Raw genomic sequence first — 16403 nt, forward strand, 5'->3', positions numbered from 1 at the left:
ACTAGTCATTTTACCTCGCAGAACACGGGGGTTGCTGTTCTACCGCTGCCTCGATCGGTTAGTTTGTGTTATTGTGCGGCTTTGGTGAGTTTGGATTCACCAAAGTCACACAATAGGGCAATCAAACTAACCGATCAAGGCAGCAATAGACCAGCAACTCGAGGTAAAATTACTGTTTATTTTCAAAGGAGTCTGGTGGCTTTGGCGAGTGCATAGATATTGCCTTCAGTTCCCCGTTGGAAATAGACTGTGTAGCTGTCTCACAGCAAGGTAAAGCTGTGAAAATATTCTAAATATATTGTAAGCTTGAACTGATATTGATTTTTTTTAGGTGGGCCTTTCTTTTAGGTGTCTAAAATACGTTTTGCCGCCGGCCCCATCCACAGAAGTACATTGCTACAACTCCACTTCAAAACACCTGAACCATCCCTTTAAAAAGTTTGACTTAGATTATTCAATGTAATCCAGTTGAGTGGTACTAGTACATTTAAATGTAGTTAGACTGATCTTTTCTCTTCTGTCCTACAGGCTAGTAATCTTAACCTGTGGAAATGATGAATCACAGGTTTCACTCTGAGCCTCCTACATGGGCGTGTTTGACTGTATGGGGGAATCCATGTATGACTAAGAGTCGGTTGCTGTGGTGATATTTACCAACTGTGGAGATCGTGACGTTGAGTCAATAATGACAGGGTTGTTATTAGGAGGACACTTTATCTTTTAAAAAGGTATATTTTTAAAGCCCTTGTGTTAAACATGATGTACAAGGAGATGAATTCAGGGCAATAATATGCAAGTTACTTGTGCTAGAGAGCCGAGGGAGGGATTTCATTTAGATGACATTCTTTTGTAATTTTTGTGATTTTTTTATCACCTAGTTTTTGCAACTTCTTAAAGAAACAGTTGCTTGAAAATGAGCTGTTTTATCAGATAGACAGTGATTTTGTCAAGCAGGCCTAGTTTGCATTTCCCCCCTCCACTTTAAGCTCTGATTCAATCTAGTTTCCGCAATTTTTGCTTCTTTTGTGGTGGAGTCAGAGGGCTGGGCTAAGACTGCCTGAGGCAGGAAATATCTTGTGTGTGTGTGAGAGGTGAAGAATTTGTGTGTTTTGGGACGTGTTGCTCTTTGCATGACTGCTTTTCTCTCCACTCTCTGCTCAGACGTGTTGTGTCCCACCGACAACTCACTCTCCAAGGTAAGCTTTAACATGGACTCTATTTTTGCTGTACAGTTTGTTCTTTCTTTGTCTTTGCTCTCATTTTCCTGTCTATCTTTTACCCTTTTTTTCTATTTTTCCTCCCACACACTTCTTTCCCTGTTTGCTCATCACATTCCTTCTCACAACGGGACAATGAATCTTTAGTTTAACTTCAGTAAAGACTCTCCAGACATCCATCTTCCATTCAAACTCTTCTCTTATTCTGTGCTCCACCTTTTCTGTTGTCCTTGCCTCACTTCCTACAACTTCCTACAGCAACTTCCTTAAAGGTAGGGTGGGGTGTCAAAGCGGTAACAACCTCAGATCTTGGGACTTAGTTGGAAAACTTGCAGCTATAAAAGTGTGTTTTAACATTCATATTATACTCTATTTTCTGTCTCCTTCCTCTTTGCTTTCCAGTCCTCTCAATTTCTCCCCGTCTGCATCACTCTGTCTGGTTTCAGTCTCCTAATCTCATAAACACACAGTGCACGCAGCCATGCAAACACAAACACACACACACTGTATACACTCACTATCAACTGTCAGATGGCTCTCAGATCTCTCCAAGCCTGCTGCTGCTGTCCACATTGCTCTCATATTTCTGTCTGGTTATCAACGCGTGAATGACTGATTGAGTCGGTGACCCCTGTAGCCGATCCGCGACCTTATGTCTCCATCTAAACCCCTCTGATCTCCACCTAACCACACGCCACTGACCACTGCCGAGGCCAAAAGGGCAAAAAAGCTTCTATCTTCACTTCTCTTTTGCAACATTATCAAGACTCACTTTTGAATTTCTTCCTCACTTGTGTTCTTTCATTGTTCCCCCTGATGTAAACACCAAGATTGGATTATGGAGATTTAATTGTATTTCTAAATCAGTGCTTTCTAAAGATTAAATCCTTAATGCCTCCAGCGCACACAGTAAATAACTAAACTCAACGGCACAGCATAATAACACAGGAAAAAGAGCAGATGTCACATTTAAAGGGATAGTTCGGGTGTTTTTGTAGTGGGGTTGTATGAGGTACTTATCCATAGTAGGTGTATTACTCACAGTAGATAACGGTCGACGTGCCTCCAGTTTGGAAAAATAGACAGGATCACCGACACCGGAGCAAAGCAATACAGTGCTGTGGACAGGGACGGCAGGAAGACGTATTTTAGCCACCTAAAAGAAAGGCTCATGTAAAAAAATCAATAACCGATTAAGTGTACGCTTATATTTAGAATATTTTCACCGCTTTACCTTGCCATCAGACGGCCTTTTCTTTCTCGTTTCCGATGGGAAACTGTACTGAAAGTGTAATTTATCTATGCTCTCTACAAAGCCAACAAGCTCTGTTGACAAAAACAGTACGATATGTTTCAGTTTCAGATAGGTTCGCTGTCGGAAAATATTCTAAATATAGCGTACACTTAAACGACTAACACTTTTTGGATGGATAGATGCCACTAAATCCTACACACTGCTCCTTTAAGAAGCTACACTGACTGATGGGAAAATCATTTTAGGGCTAGTGTTCACTACTAAGAGCCCCCAAATTGAGCGTGTGCCCAGATATTACCTAAAGAAAATACATTTTTAAAGGTGCAGTGTGTAGGATTCGGCCGCATCTAGTGGTGTGGTTGCAGATTGCAACCAACTGAGTACTCCTCCGCTCACTCCTCCCTTTCTAAGACTGTGGTAACGTGAGCCACCGAGTGCAAATACCGTGGTGACACCATTCACCTCGCTCAGAGGCCATCTTCACCATAACAACACTACTTTGCTTTTAGCAGCAGAAGTCAGATGGCAGTTCACGTTACCGCAGTTTCACAAGCGTGTCAGAGAACTACAGTTGAAAATGAAAATTACTTAAAAGACAATAGATGCAACAAAATGGCATAACTGACGAGTTGCATAAGAGTCACTTCTTCATAAATGCATTGGAGGAAAACACAGTATGACTTTCTCAAGCTATGCTCTTGTGTGTTCTGTGTGCTTATTCGTGATCTGCATTGAGGGTTTAAAAAAAAAGACAAAATCCACTCGCCATTAGTGGGGCACATAACAGAATTGTTTTTTTTGCTAGAATGCACCTGGGGAATTGTATTTAACGTATCACCTTACTTGCACTGGCTTCTACCTTTTGCCTTTTTGTTGAAGATATTTTCTAAATAGGGCTGTCAAAGTTAACGCGATAATAACATGTTAACCCAAATTCATTTTAATGCCACTAATTTCTTTAACGCATTATCGCACCTTGTGATTTTCAGCTTGTAGCGGGCTGAGTTTTAAAGCTGCAGTGAAGATACTGGCATCATACTAGCATGTCAGGAAGGAGGTTAAATAACACTCCAAACTTATGCTAAATTTTGTCAAGGAAAAACTGTCATGGCTATTTTCAAAGGGGTCCCTTGACCTCTGACCTCAATATCTGTGAATGATAATGGGTTCTATGGGTACCCACGAGTCTCCCCTTTACAGACATGCCCACTTTATGATAATCACATGCAGTTTGGGGCAAGTCATAGTCAAGTCAGCACACTGACACACTGACAGCTGTTGTTGCCTGTTGGGCTGCAGTTTACCATGTTATGATTTGAGCATATTTTTTATGCTAAATGCAGTACCTGTGAGGGTTTCTGGACAATATTTGTCATTGTTTTATGTTAATTGATTTCCAATAATAAATATATACATACATTTACATAAAGCAGAATTTTTGTCCACTCCCATGTTGATAAGAGTATTAAATACTTGACAAATCTCCCTTTAAGGTACATTTTGAACAGATAAAAAATGTGATTAATTTGCGATTAATCGTGATTAACTATGGACAATCATGCGATTAATCGCGATTCAGTATTTTGATCGATTGACAGCCCTATTTCCAACACAATTTTTTATCTTTCATACTGATGATTCAAACCAGGAGATTTTTATGCTGATCCACGATGTAGAATTGGTCCAACTATGAGTCTGTCTATGCAGAAAATAAACAGGACTTTTACTTCTTGAATCAGGGGCCTGATCTCCCGACTTCACAACACTACCAAGAAAGGCCTATTGACTTTGTATTTGTTTTTGATGACACTTTCAGAGTCCATACATACATGAATGAGGCATGATGGTGGCGCGGGGAATATCAAAAAGGGGTGTTCAGAGTCACATCCTGAGCATGTTGGGGGCCTAAAATGAGCTATAGCTTCACCCTGCTTGGGAAAGAAACAGTGAGATATCTGTTGCCGTCTTTGTTGCCCTTTGTGTAGATTAGAAGGAGCGTATACAGGGTGAAGGAGAGCTGGAGTCAGAGGAGAAGGGAAGAGAGGAAAGATGGAGGAGCCAGCAGTTTGCTCTCCCACTAATTATCCGCCTGGTGTTTAGCTTTAGCCAGGAACCAGGAACCCGACTCTAGTCCCCCCCCAAGCGGCATCCTATCCACAGGCCGCAGGTATACTCTTTCATCACACCGGCTCCAGTTACCTCCCGCATATAAGCTAACCAGGCCAGGTGAGCGCAAACACTCCTCCTCGCCAGACCTCTCCATCCCTTACAACCACACACACACACACACACACACTCCAGTGGACACGCAGAATGGAGCCGGAGTCAGACAGCATGCCGGAGGTACCAGAGGAGATCATACAGTTAAGTGGATCGGGCCTTTTTTCTCGGCCTCCTTACTTACTCTTGGAGCAGGCATTGTAACCTTAACTCCAAGGGCCCCTTGCATGTGCTGCCTCGGGCCCTTCCTCTACTTTCCTCGCTCCCTTACCTCCTCGACCATTTTATGCGTTCAAATATTCACTCTGCCGCATTGCCACCCTCTCTACCTGACTTGTTTTGGTCAGTAAAACACCACCTGTTTATTAAAATGAGCTGTAAAAGCTGATATCAGATAACAGGAGATGAGAGAGTCGTAAAACTATCTTCCAAACTGAAAACCCCCAAAGCGGAGAGGGGCGTAACTGCTGCTGACATCCTGTTTGACTGACCACGACGCTGATGATTATCGCTAATAGTTTCAACTGTTTCTGCCTAATGAGTCCTTTTTAACAGATAATAAATGAGATTTGGATTTGGGTGTCCTCAGTCGACTCTAATCACTATATAGTCATGCTAATTGTCCCTCCTTTATCAGTTATAGTTGGCGCCGGTCTAGCAGCCAAAATGAAACGTAAATTGCTGACTTATATAATGATAGTTTTCTAAGAAAATAGTGTCGTAAATGCTCCACCCATATTATATTGATGTTTTTGTTGTGTAATGCTGCGAGGCTTTTCTTATCAGAAGAGAGGAAACCTCAGCAGATACTTGATGTAGCCGGTTTGATAAGGTTTCAAATGTGTGTTTGTTATCGTCCAGGAAACGCCTTTTGATTATCTGTCGAAGCAGGAAACTGCAAAAACATAACAAGATTATATTGCATCAGATATCTTAGAATTAAATACTGGATTTTGCGAAACCGATGAAGTGTTTTTTTCTTCAATCATCAAGTGCTGAAGTCGATTAATCGATTCTGAAAATTAGGAAAATTTTGTACAAAAAAAAATGTTAACTCAAGGGCCACTTACTCAGATTTTTCTTCTTCAGTGGATAGGGGTAGCGTAGTAAGTCAAGTGGCCCATGTTACAGAACAAAATCCAGTTTGTCATGTTTTTTTCTTTTCAAACAATGATAATTTTGTGAGTAAAAGTTAATTCTTGATCTTGGAAACAGTTCTCTGTCAAAGGTCTACTTACACAGTTTTTTCTGGAGCTTTTAACTACATCTCATGGTCTTCCTTGGTGGATATAGCTCAGTTCATCACACAACCAAAGTTATTGAACAACTGAGCATACTTCAGTTCATTACGTAACAAAGGTCACATGATAACCCGAGATCTCCATCTGCTGAGGAAGACCATGACATATGCTTAAAAGTAAAAGCTCAGGGAAAAGGTAGTAAGTGGACCTTGAGTTAAGATTTTATTTTTTAATAAAAAAAACTCTATTTATCCAAGCAAAAATGTCAAACAGACACTGGTTCCCACTTTGTATATATGTGCATTTGCTAACTTTATCCGTTTTTATATTGTTGTAAATTAAATAAAAGATAATGTGATGTAATATTGTGGCATTTTTTCACAATTTTATTACATTTTATGAACTAAACAATTAAGCCTTGAAGTAAAAAAATATAATCTTGAGATGAATTAACAATGAAAACAATCATTATTTGCAGACCTACATCCAGTTGCCATTTTATTAGGGACACCAAGCTTAAACTTATTTTTATTTAAATTTAAAATGCAATAAATCCTACCTTCAGGATGGTTGTAATATTCAGTTGATCAATAGATTCAACTTAATTGTCATTTTAGAGGCTTTTGTGTTACACTGGAAAGGTGTTTCTAATATTTTGTCCACCCCATTTACATCATCCAGAGTAAACTTTTGGTTAAGTTGTAGCAGCTGCTCTTATGTGGCAAACTAAATGGGCATCGCTTCCTCTTTCTCTGACAGATATACCATCTTTCAATTCCTCATTTCTATTGTTTTGTATAAAACGTGTATTTATGAAGCTGTAACGCGTTTTTATTTTGATTCCTGAAAATCAAGACATTATATTTTTGATAAAGGGGCCAAACAGTGAATGTAGCTCAGTTTTGGCACCTGTTGCCACACCACGATATTGTCAGACAGTGAAAGAAAAGAGGAAAAGAAAGGCAGAAGTAACCCGTCTCTCTGCAAAACTCACTCGTGCAAAATATAGCACAGGAAGACACCGAGGTGTGGTTCTGTCTGGGTTTTTTTTTTTCTTCTTCCTTTGTGACATGGTGGGAAAAACTATAGAACAGACCAAATCCATACCTGGCTCACCTGTGACATGATCTAGCATGCATATAGCCACACCTGTTTTTGTGCAATGAAACTAGTGTTGTGTTAGTGTGGCCTGCTTGGTCTTGTGTTGCTTAAAAGTGATGTAATGTTGTCCGTGGTTGTTAAGCAGCAACAAAACCCCTCATTTTGTGTCACGTCTGAGTGTAATAGCGCTCATCACATCAACCGCACCCTCCACTCTGTCTTTCTTAAAGGGAGTGTGGTCTGGAGGCGTCTGTGTCTTTGCAGTTAAACACATTTTACTCAACATTTCAGTCAGTGTGGAGAGCAGTAAAGTTCTGTAAAACGTCTTGTGATGGTGACAAGTGTGTTACTTCCTAAATTTGTCACCACATTGTGGGCTTGACTTCTGCTTTTGCTTCTCCTTAACTCCGAACATTCATTCCCACATGGAAACAACTCCATGTTCTTACACGTCCTGTTTCAGCCCACCTCTTCCTCTTCTGTGGGAAGGGATTTGTGTAAAATGAGTGTGACTCAGTGCCACTTGACTGTTATCATCATCATTCCAAACTATTTTCTGCCCTCTCTACGGCAAAGTTAGACCTCTTTCCTTTTGTCTTACCGTTCTTTTCTTCTTCTCTTCTCCTGCAGGATGCTCCAGTTCAAGCCAGCACCGGGTCAGTTTGGTCCAGAGGTCCGCGAGCCGGGCCTCCGGGTGTGGAGGGTGGAGAAGATGAAGGCGGTGCCGCTGGATAGCTCCGAGGTGGGGGCCTTTTATAACGGGGACTCCTATCTGGTGCTGGAGAACCGTGGTCAACTGGGAGCCGACCTCCACATGTGGATAGGTGAGAGAGAGAAATATCTGGGTTACATAATGTGCATCTACCATGAAGAAAAAACAGGTTATGTAGCATGCAGCTGTGCAATCTGACTCAAGGCTGAAGCTCTTTGTACGCTCAACAGGCTTCCAGTGAGTCTGAGTAGGTGGCACATTTACAATGACGGCATCTCATTTCAGGACAAATTCAATCAGTAATGTCAGACGACGGCTAAGTCATGGGAGCAAGAAACACACACACACACACACCAGATAAGAGCTGAAGAGGGAGATAGAATATTTTTGAGTAACAAGAAGATCATCTGTTACAAAGTGTTCTTGCAACCATGCGTAACAATTTTGTCATGTCTTGTTGTTTTTTTTGTCTATATGTATCATACACTATCGGTGTCTGTTTGTCTGGACTTTAGTTTTTACTCTGTATTGTTTTGTTTTATTGTATGTATGAAATCGACATGCACTCGACGTTTAACTTGGCTGCCTTCTTGGCCAGATCTCCATCTCAAAAGAGATTTTATCTCAATGGATTTTTATCTAAATAACGGTTAATAGAATCTGAATCAACAAAGCAGACATAATAGGAATACTTTAAAAGAGATTCTCACAATTAGACCATTTTCAGACCTACTGTATGAATTGCTGCCTATATCAGCAATTTTTTTCATTTATTCAAAAAGGTCTGGTGTTGTGTTCAGACTCCTCAGATGGAAAAGCAACCGAGACAATCAGAGCTCTGTAGGTCGGATCATCGTCCCCAACCACAGCTAATAAATGGTGACAGAAAAATGGCACCAAAATCTCGATAAGACTGACGCAGCAGGACAGGTTGTTGTAAGTCGGCATACAGAAATACCATCTCTTAAATTGGCTTATTTCTTCAATCAACATTAATTGCAAAATTACATCGATATGACGCTCTCTAGGACAAAACAAACAACAATAAAACATGATGATCGATTGGTCAATCAAACAGAAAGTTAGGAAAAAGTTCATTCTTGACCTTGAAACACTACTCATACAAAAAAAAAAAAGTTTTTCTTCAGCGGATAGGGATAGCTTAGTTAATCATGTGGCCTAAGTTATCGAACAATTGGGCAAACTCCAGTGTGTCATGTTACGTCACATGATGAACTGAGCTATCTATATCTGCTGAGGAAGACCATGTTGGGAAGTTGATAGCTCTGGGGAAAAAAAGCTTGTAGGTGGATGTTTTTTTTTAATCAAACAACAACAATTTTGTGAGTAAAAGTTGATTCTTGATCTTGGAAACTGTACTCTGTCAAAGGTCCTATGAATTTCTGCCCATATCAAATCTTTATTTTCAGTTATTCAAATAAGTCTGGTGACAGAAAAACGGCAACAAACTGTCGATAAGACTGACGCAGCAGTACAGGTTGTTATAAGTCGGCATACAGAAATACCATCTCTTAAATCGGCTTATTTCTTCAATCAACTTTTGATTAGGACAAAACAAACAAGAACAAAACATAACAAAAAAACTCCCAGAAAATGTCTAAAATGAACACGATGTCAGACTGATAAATTAAGTGAAATAGGAATTTTGATCATCAGGTTCAATAAGAATCAGTTTCCATATCAGAATCATTTTTTTCTCCACCAAATTAAAAGATGGATTGAAATGTGACCTTTTGATCAGTGACAAAAAGAACAATATTTAAGGACAACACACAGGTTAAAAGACATAATGTGTGTACTACTACATGCAATGCAGCATGATACTGTACATACTATATTCTGGAAATGTTTTCTGTCTTCAACAGCAGATGAGGGACGACTTCATCGTTGCAGGAAGGTCTTTAGAAAGCCATGAGAGACACAAGTCAAACCCTTTACACTAAAAAAAGAGACTCTTCCTCTTTCTATTTTACTCCGTCCAGTAAAACCACTAACCATTGTTGCCCAGTGCTTTACTACACACGTAACCCTGGCCCCGTGCTGCGGTTGAGAAGCTAATAACCCTGACACATGAGACACGGCGCTGACCTGCTTCATCATTGTGTGAGGAGGAGAGAGGCTGGATGGAGAGGGATGAAGAGGGAGAGATAGGAGTCCCGAGGGGAAACTGGGATGAGCGGGAGCCCATTAAAAATGCAGGACTGTTACAGTACTGTTGTTTCCAGCATGTATCCGGTGCTTAGGTAACACTAAGCTGATTGTCACAGCTTGGAGAGGCTCTCCATGCTCAAGCATGCGTCTCTCTGGAGCCTCCCTCCCTCCTCCATGTTTACCATCGATGACCCCTCTTTGTGCGTCCAGTGGCCGCCAGCTTCTCGTCTCTTTTGTCTCTGTGACCTTTCACCTCTGTCAGCGTCGGCTCTTTGTTCCTCATAGTGTGACATGTTAACCTTTCTGGCCTCATTTCCTGATGCTTTCTCCTGTGTTCTCTCACTTCTACTCCTGATGGTTTTGAGCTTCATCAGGGATCAAAGTACGAGAAAATACCTTGCTTTGACCTATAGGGAGTGTGTCTCAGGTGTCTTTTCAAAGATTATCACCTCCCTCAAACTCACAAACCAAATGGTTTATATGAAGAATAAATCAGAAACAATGAACAACACAACACCCTTTTGAACTTGATATTTAGTTCTTTCGTCTCTTAAGAGTCCCTTCTCTGTTGTAGGTGAGAAGTCGTCCAGGGACGAGCAGGTGGCGGGCGCCATGCTGGCCTGTCAGCTGGACAACTTCCTGAGCGGCGAACCCGTCCAGCACAGGCACACCCAGGGCTACGAGTCACCGGAGTTCATGAATCTCTTCCCCAGAGGGGTCAGCTACAAGGTGAGGACGGGCTGGACCTAATTCTGGATGTTCAGATGCTTTAAATGCCATTGAAATATGATTCACAGTACAAATATCTCTATTGTCAAGCAAAAATCAAATATTTTTAACGTCAGCTGCACAGTTACATTTGATGTAATGTGGTACCAATTATAGGAAAAATATATATAAATATAGGAAAACATATTTAATATTGATTTTAAAGTTTTTCAAAGACACAATCAGGCATTAAGACAAGATAGAAAAGAAACAATGCATATTTAAAATGACACATAAATAGCATTTTTTTTTTTAAAAGAGTAAAATAGAATAATAGAATAAAAATGTATTAGAAATGTAATTCTTCTTATATGTTGAATTGTAGGCTTGCCTGTAGACAAATTTCACATTTTTGCATGTTAGCAGATCTGCAGCTGTGCATTGACTATAGCAATTCATTGGAATTGATAAATTGGATGTGTACCAATTGAAAAGCAATCTTATTACGCGTGCTTGCTTTTAAATTTTAAATTTATAGTTAACTTTAAACTTGCATGGTAATTGAGATATTTTTTCTCACGTTTTAAATCATAAATGAGAAACTGAATGTAAAAATTACCGTGAGACATATTTCTCATTTAATCTAGCATCTTTTTTATTGGTGCGTAAATCTCTTTTATCAATTTATAGCACCTTGGATAACATGGCCTCTGTGCCAAAGTTCATTCATGCCACTCGATTTGCACGGGCGCTTGTTAAAACAAACCAGGATATTAAAGCTGACGTTTCCCAGCAGGACAAACAACATAAAACAAAAAAACCCCACAAAGCCTTTAAATGAATATCCCACGTATATCTCTCACAGGATGGCGGCGTGGAGTCGGGCTTCAGGAGACCTCAGGGCTCCGGGACGGTGCAGAGGTTGTACCAGATCAAAGGGAAACGCAACATCCGTGCCAAGGAGGTGGAGCTGTCCTGGAGCAGCTTCAACAAAGGAGACTGTTTCATCCTCGACCTTGGAGAGGTGAGGAGTCGAGGACACAAAAACTGTAAATCCAGCTGCAGGAGAACAAAAAAAATCAGTCAGCTTTCATAATGAGTTTGACCTAAGCACTCAGAATATACTGCTGCAATCCAAAATCAAGTTTGTGATGTAAAACTGCAAATTGCATGAGGTGAAAATGAAAATAGTGACAGTTTTATTGTTATTGTGATCTCCAGATCATTGTGTCGTGGATCGGGTCGCAGGCCAACGTCTTTGAGAAGCAGAAGGTGCGTGAGATCGCCTCGCTGATTCGTGACACCGACCGACACGGTAAAGCAAAAATTGTGGACAGCAGCGAGGGGGACGAGCCGGAGGAGATGCTCAAGGTAAACACACACTCATTTTACTTGGACATAAATCATTTTAAAGGAACAGTTTGACATTTTATGCACTAATAGATTTCTTGCTAGGACTTGGATAAGAAAATTGTAACCACCCTTTAGAGCTTTAGAGGTGCTGGTAGGTGGATTTTGTTCCGTTTGGACAGAGGCAGGCTAGCTGTTTCCATTGGTTTCCAGTCTTTACGCTAAGCTAAGCTAACCGTCTGTTGCCTGTAGTTTCATAATTAGCCTACAGATGTGAGAGTGGTGTCAATCTTCTCATCTAACTCTCTGCAAGAAAGCAAATCAGCATATTCCACCAAAATGTGGAACTATTCCTTTAAACTATGCTTTCCAGGCCAATCACCAAAAATGATTCAAAATCAATTGAAGGAAATCTGAGCTTCCTGTCTTGTTTGCCGAGCAGGTCCTGGGGAAGATGCCACAGCTGGCAGAGAGCACACCGGAAGAGGACACCAAAGCAGACGTTTCCAACTCCGCCTCCCTGTACAAGGTAGCATCATCTGCATAGCTTTTAAATCTGCACTGATGCATCAAACTACCATTTACAAGCAGAAATACATATGCGTTTGCTCCACAGGTGTCCGATGCGACGGGCTCCATGACGACGACCAAAGTGTGTGAGAAGAGCCCGTTTGCCAAGGACCTGCTGGTTCGTGACGACTGCTTCATCCTGGACAACGGCGCCAACGGAAAGATCTTCGTCTGGAAAGGTGAGGAAATACTACTTGACCCCGAACCAGCAAACTGGCGCCGCCTGAAATGCATACCGAGGAAAGTGATAGTTGTTACATGCCGGTGATATTCGGTATCTAATTGGATGAAATTTTAATGAGCATTGTGAAAAATAGTGGTTGACAGTTTTCTCCAGGGAGGAGAGTCTCAGGATGCGCTTGGAGATGTGGAGTATGAGCATTATGAGTATGGGAACACCAGTATTATTAACGGTGTCTGTGGTTTCTGTTATTATCTGAATGAAATATATATGTTACAATAATGTTTTTCTAAGATTACATATTTTAAGGTTTTATTTCCTGGTAGAGACTTTCATTTCAAAGCAAAATTATGCCGCACAAGAAAAACTCACACAATGAAATACAGATAAAACGGTCTAAGCAAAATTTACAATTATAACTGAACAGTTGACTGAATAAATAGAATATGAAAATCTAAATAATTTTGAAAAATTTAGATTTTTAGTCAGAAGGGTGTAGAGGGGACTCATGTCCTCTTATTATATTAATAAAAACAGACCTGGCTTAATATTTCACTTTGTTTTATTCTATTTCACTACTTTATTTTAAACTCTTAATCCAATTTTAAAATATGCATGTATGTGCGTACGTATATAATATCATTTTCACTCATTAATACTTACATATTTACTTGAAACGGCTGTAGTTTAGGGCTGCAACTAACAATTATTTTCAGTGTCGATCAATCTCACGATTGTTTTCTCGATTCAGTGTTTCCCAAAGCCCGAGATGACGTCCTCAAATGTCTTGTTTTGTCCACAACTCAAAGATATTCAGTTTACTGTCACAGAGGAGTAAAGAAACCAGAAAATATTCACATTTAAGAAGCTGGAAACAGAGAATTTTGACTTTTTTTTTTTAAAAGAAATACTCAAAAAGATTAATCGATTATCAAAATAGTTGGCAATAAATTGATTAATTGTTGCAGCTCTAATTATATTAAGGAAATCCTGGAAACAGCCCTGGCAGTAGGTAGGTAGGTAGAAAGGTACGGTCGGTAGATAGATAGATAGATAGATAGATAGATAGATAGATAGATAGATTGATAGATTGATAGATAGATAGATAGATAGATAGATAGATAGATAGATAGATTGATAGATTGATAGATAGATAGATAGATCTATAGATAGATAGATATACTATATATCACTTAAACTGTCACTGATTGGCCGTCAGGTACCGGAGCAAATGCTGAGGAGAAGCAGGTGGCCCTACAGATGGCGGATAACTTCATTGAACAGATGAAGTACCCCAAGATGAAAACACAGGTACAGTACTGGTACTTCCTGTAAATGCAGCCTGTTATGATTTCAAAGGCTTATTTACAGATCTAGTTTATAGTAACGCCGTTTTGTAAGCAGTAAAAGTTGTATTGTGCTGCAGGTGGAGATCCTGCCACAGGGGAAGGAGACCATCATCTTCAAGCAGTTCTTCCAGAACTGGAACTAAAACATTTCACGGGAACGTTTGACTAAATCCTGCACGCGAGGGAGAAGAAGAAGAAGAAGAAGCTGTATATCTGAAATCAGACAGCATCTGATACAAAACACATTTTTTTATATGCATTTACTTGTATGGACATATTTGTAAGGTACCGTGCTGACAGAGCACACTGTAGGTTGTTTTGAAATTGGTAGAATAAGAGATGTGATGCCACTTTTATATATGCAAACAAGTTTCCTCTGTTGAGATTATAACGATTATAAAGTAAATGAGTTTTTTACATTTGTTCTAGTGTCACATTAATTACCTGCATTTGAAAAATAAACTGAAACTGCTCGCTAGAGGAAGTGGTTTGATTTTTTTCTTTTTATCATGATGTTGTTTAAACTATGCCCTCTCTGTTGCCATGGCGGCGTGAATATTATCTGCACACAATAACCCAGTATGATGACACCACAGCCTCATGGTCCACTGTAATACCCCATATTCAAATGTTGTACTTATGCAACAGTTTGCAGTACTTTAAATAGGTTACGCTACCTTACATCAGTTTATAGTATATGATTCATTGTTTTATTAAATTAAATTCGCTCCACCTCGACCAACTACAACAATAAAATGCTGCACGTGAATGCATCAGTAATAATAATCTTATATAATATATTGAATATTTCACTCACAGGGGCCAATTTTCTGCATCATGAGTACTTTTACTTTTGATTCTTTTGGTACATTTTGCAGATAACACTTTTTGAATGCAGGATTTTTACTTGTAATGAAGTATTTTACATTGTTGAGCTGCTACTTAAGTAAAGGATCTGAATACGTCTTCCACCACTGACAGTAATTTCAGTCTGAATGATTATTTTTACGTCATTATGCGTTTTTAATCAGTTTTTAAAACTACATTAATGCTAAAATTACTAATGTTTTTTTATTGCATGATCAAGAGATTTACTCGTAGCCTGATAAATATATAATTAGATTTCTAATCCATGCTTCGTCAATGCTTAAAAATGATAGTTTTATAGTATTTGAATTACTCTTTTTAACTTCTGTCTTTTTGTATTGTCTTGTTTCTTGCCTTAATTCCTTTTTATGACACATAGCACATATAAAACACTTTGAATTGCCTTATTGTTCAAAGTCGCTATCCAAATAAATGTGCCTTGCCTCACAGTTGCATTATGCATCTTCATATCCTCTAGCAGGCTTAAACACTCACTCATCAGGCAATAAATACTGTCTGGTTCAGCGTGATGTATTTATGGCCTATTAGGCTGCAGGTCAAGAGGGCAGGGTGATGAGGAGGGGTAGGACCATGATGTAATGTGTTTTACTCTGACGTTTCTTCCAGTAGTTAACCAGGAAGTGAATGAGTGAAAGAATTAAAACATGAGGTGGTGTTTTTTTTTTTTAGCTGAGTCATTTTTATGATTTCCCTGCATTGCGAGCATGTTTGAAGCATTCAATGCACGGCTCTGTATGTGTCAAAGAGGGTTCATATTTTATTTTATTTGACCTTTTTATTGAACGTATTATTATTTTAATATTTTAATAATATTTTAATATATATAATATTATATATATATATATATATAACATCTTAATAATATATTATTTTAAAATCTCTTAAAAAGAGCCAAATAAAATGGGGGAAAAGCGTAAAATACATGACATTAAAACATAATTTCTTGAAAAAGTTGTGCTTTAAAACTGCCTGGAAAATGACTTTTACATACATTTACACATGATTATGATCAAATGTTTATTACGGTTTTGTCCGTCCCTTTGATGCCCAAAATAGACCAACTTTTTATGGCAGTTTATGTTGGAGAGGAGATATGACTGATTACAGTAAATGACAATAAACAATTGTCTCCAATCATGAATATTATGTGTGTCAAGACAACGATACACAGTTGTTACTGGCCTTAAATTTTACATTAATGCATTGTGACATATGGTAAAATATTGCAAATACGGTTTATAAATCATGTTTAGGCCAAAACTTCTTTTGCTTTTGCTGTCAAATTTGTTTAATTTAACAGTTTTGGGTTTTTTAAGAATTACTTTACGCAGTACTTTATGTCTATTATAAGTTCATCTATTTTTGTAAATTATATCTCAGCTGCCACTATATGAACTATATAAACTGTAACAGCTTTGTTAATAAGCGTACTAATAGTT

General features: G+C 39.0%; 1 protein-coding gene across 1 annotated transcript; it reads left to right on the top strand.

Moving 5' to 3' along the window:
- The first annotated feature begins 1054 nt into the window (after positions 1-1054).
- capgb (capping protein (actin filament), gelsolin-like b) lies at positions 1055-14493 on the top strand. The gene is made up of 9 exons (XM_037758823.1): positions 1055-1196; positions 7665-7858; positions 10493-10647; positions 11492-11650; positions 11848-11997; positions 12419-12505; positions 12593-12725; positions 13947-14038; positions 14154-14493. The coding sequence occupies exons 2-9, from the start codon at positions 7666-7668 to the stop codon at positions 14217-14219; spliced, it is 1035 nt and encodes a 344-aa protein (XP_037614751.1). The 5' UTR covers positions 1055-1196; position 7665; the 3' UTR covers positions 14220-14493.
- The last annotated feature ends 1910 nt before the right edge of the window (positions 14494-16403 follow it).

The sequence above is a fragment of the Sebastes umbrosus genome, chromosome 22 (assembly GCF_015220745.1).
Source record: "Sebastes umbrosus isolate fSebUmb1 chromosome 22, fSebUmb1.pri, whole genome shotgun sequence".
NCBI lineage: Eukaryota > Metazoa > Chordata > Actinopteri > Perciformes > Sebastidae > Sebastes > Sebastes umbrosus.

What these genes read in the sequence shown, in the direction of transcription:
- capgb (XM_037758823.1), top strand. Translation starts at nt 7,666, where the DNA reads ATGCTCCAGTTCAAGCCAGCACCGGGTCAGTTTGGTCCAGAGGTCCGC. An exon ending in AGCCGGAGGAGATGCTCAAG is followed by an intron (nt 11,998 to 12,418) that starts GTAAACACACAC and finishes TTTGCCGAGCAG; the next exon opens with GTCCTGGGGAAGATGCCACA. An exon ending in ACTCCGCCTCCCTGTACAAG is followed by an intron (nt 12,506 to 12,592) that starts GTAGCATCATCT and finishes TTTGCTCCACAG; the next exon opens with GTGTCCGATGCGACGGGCTC.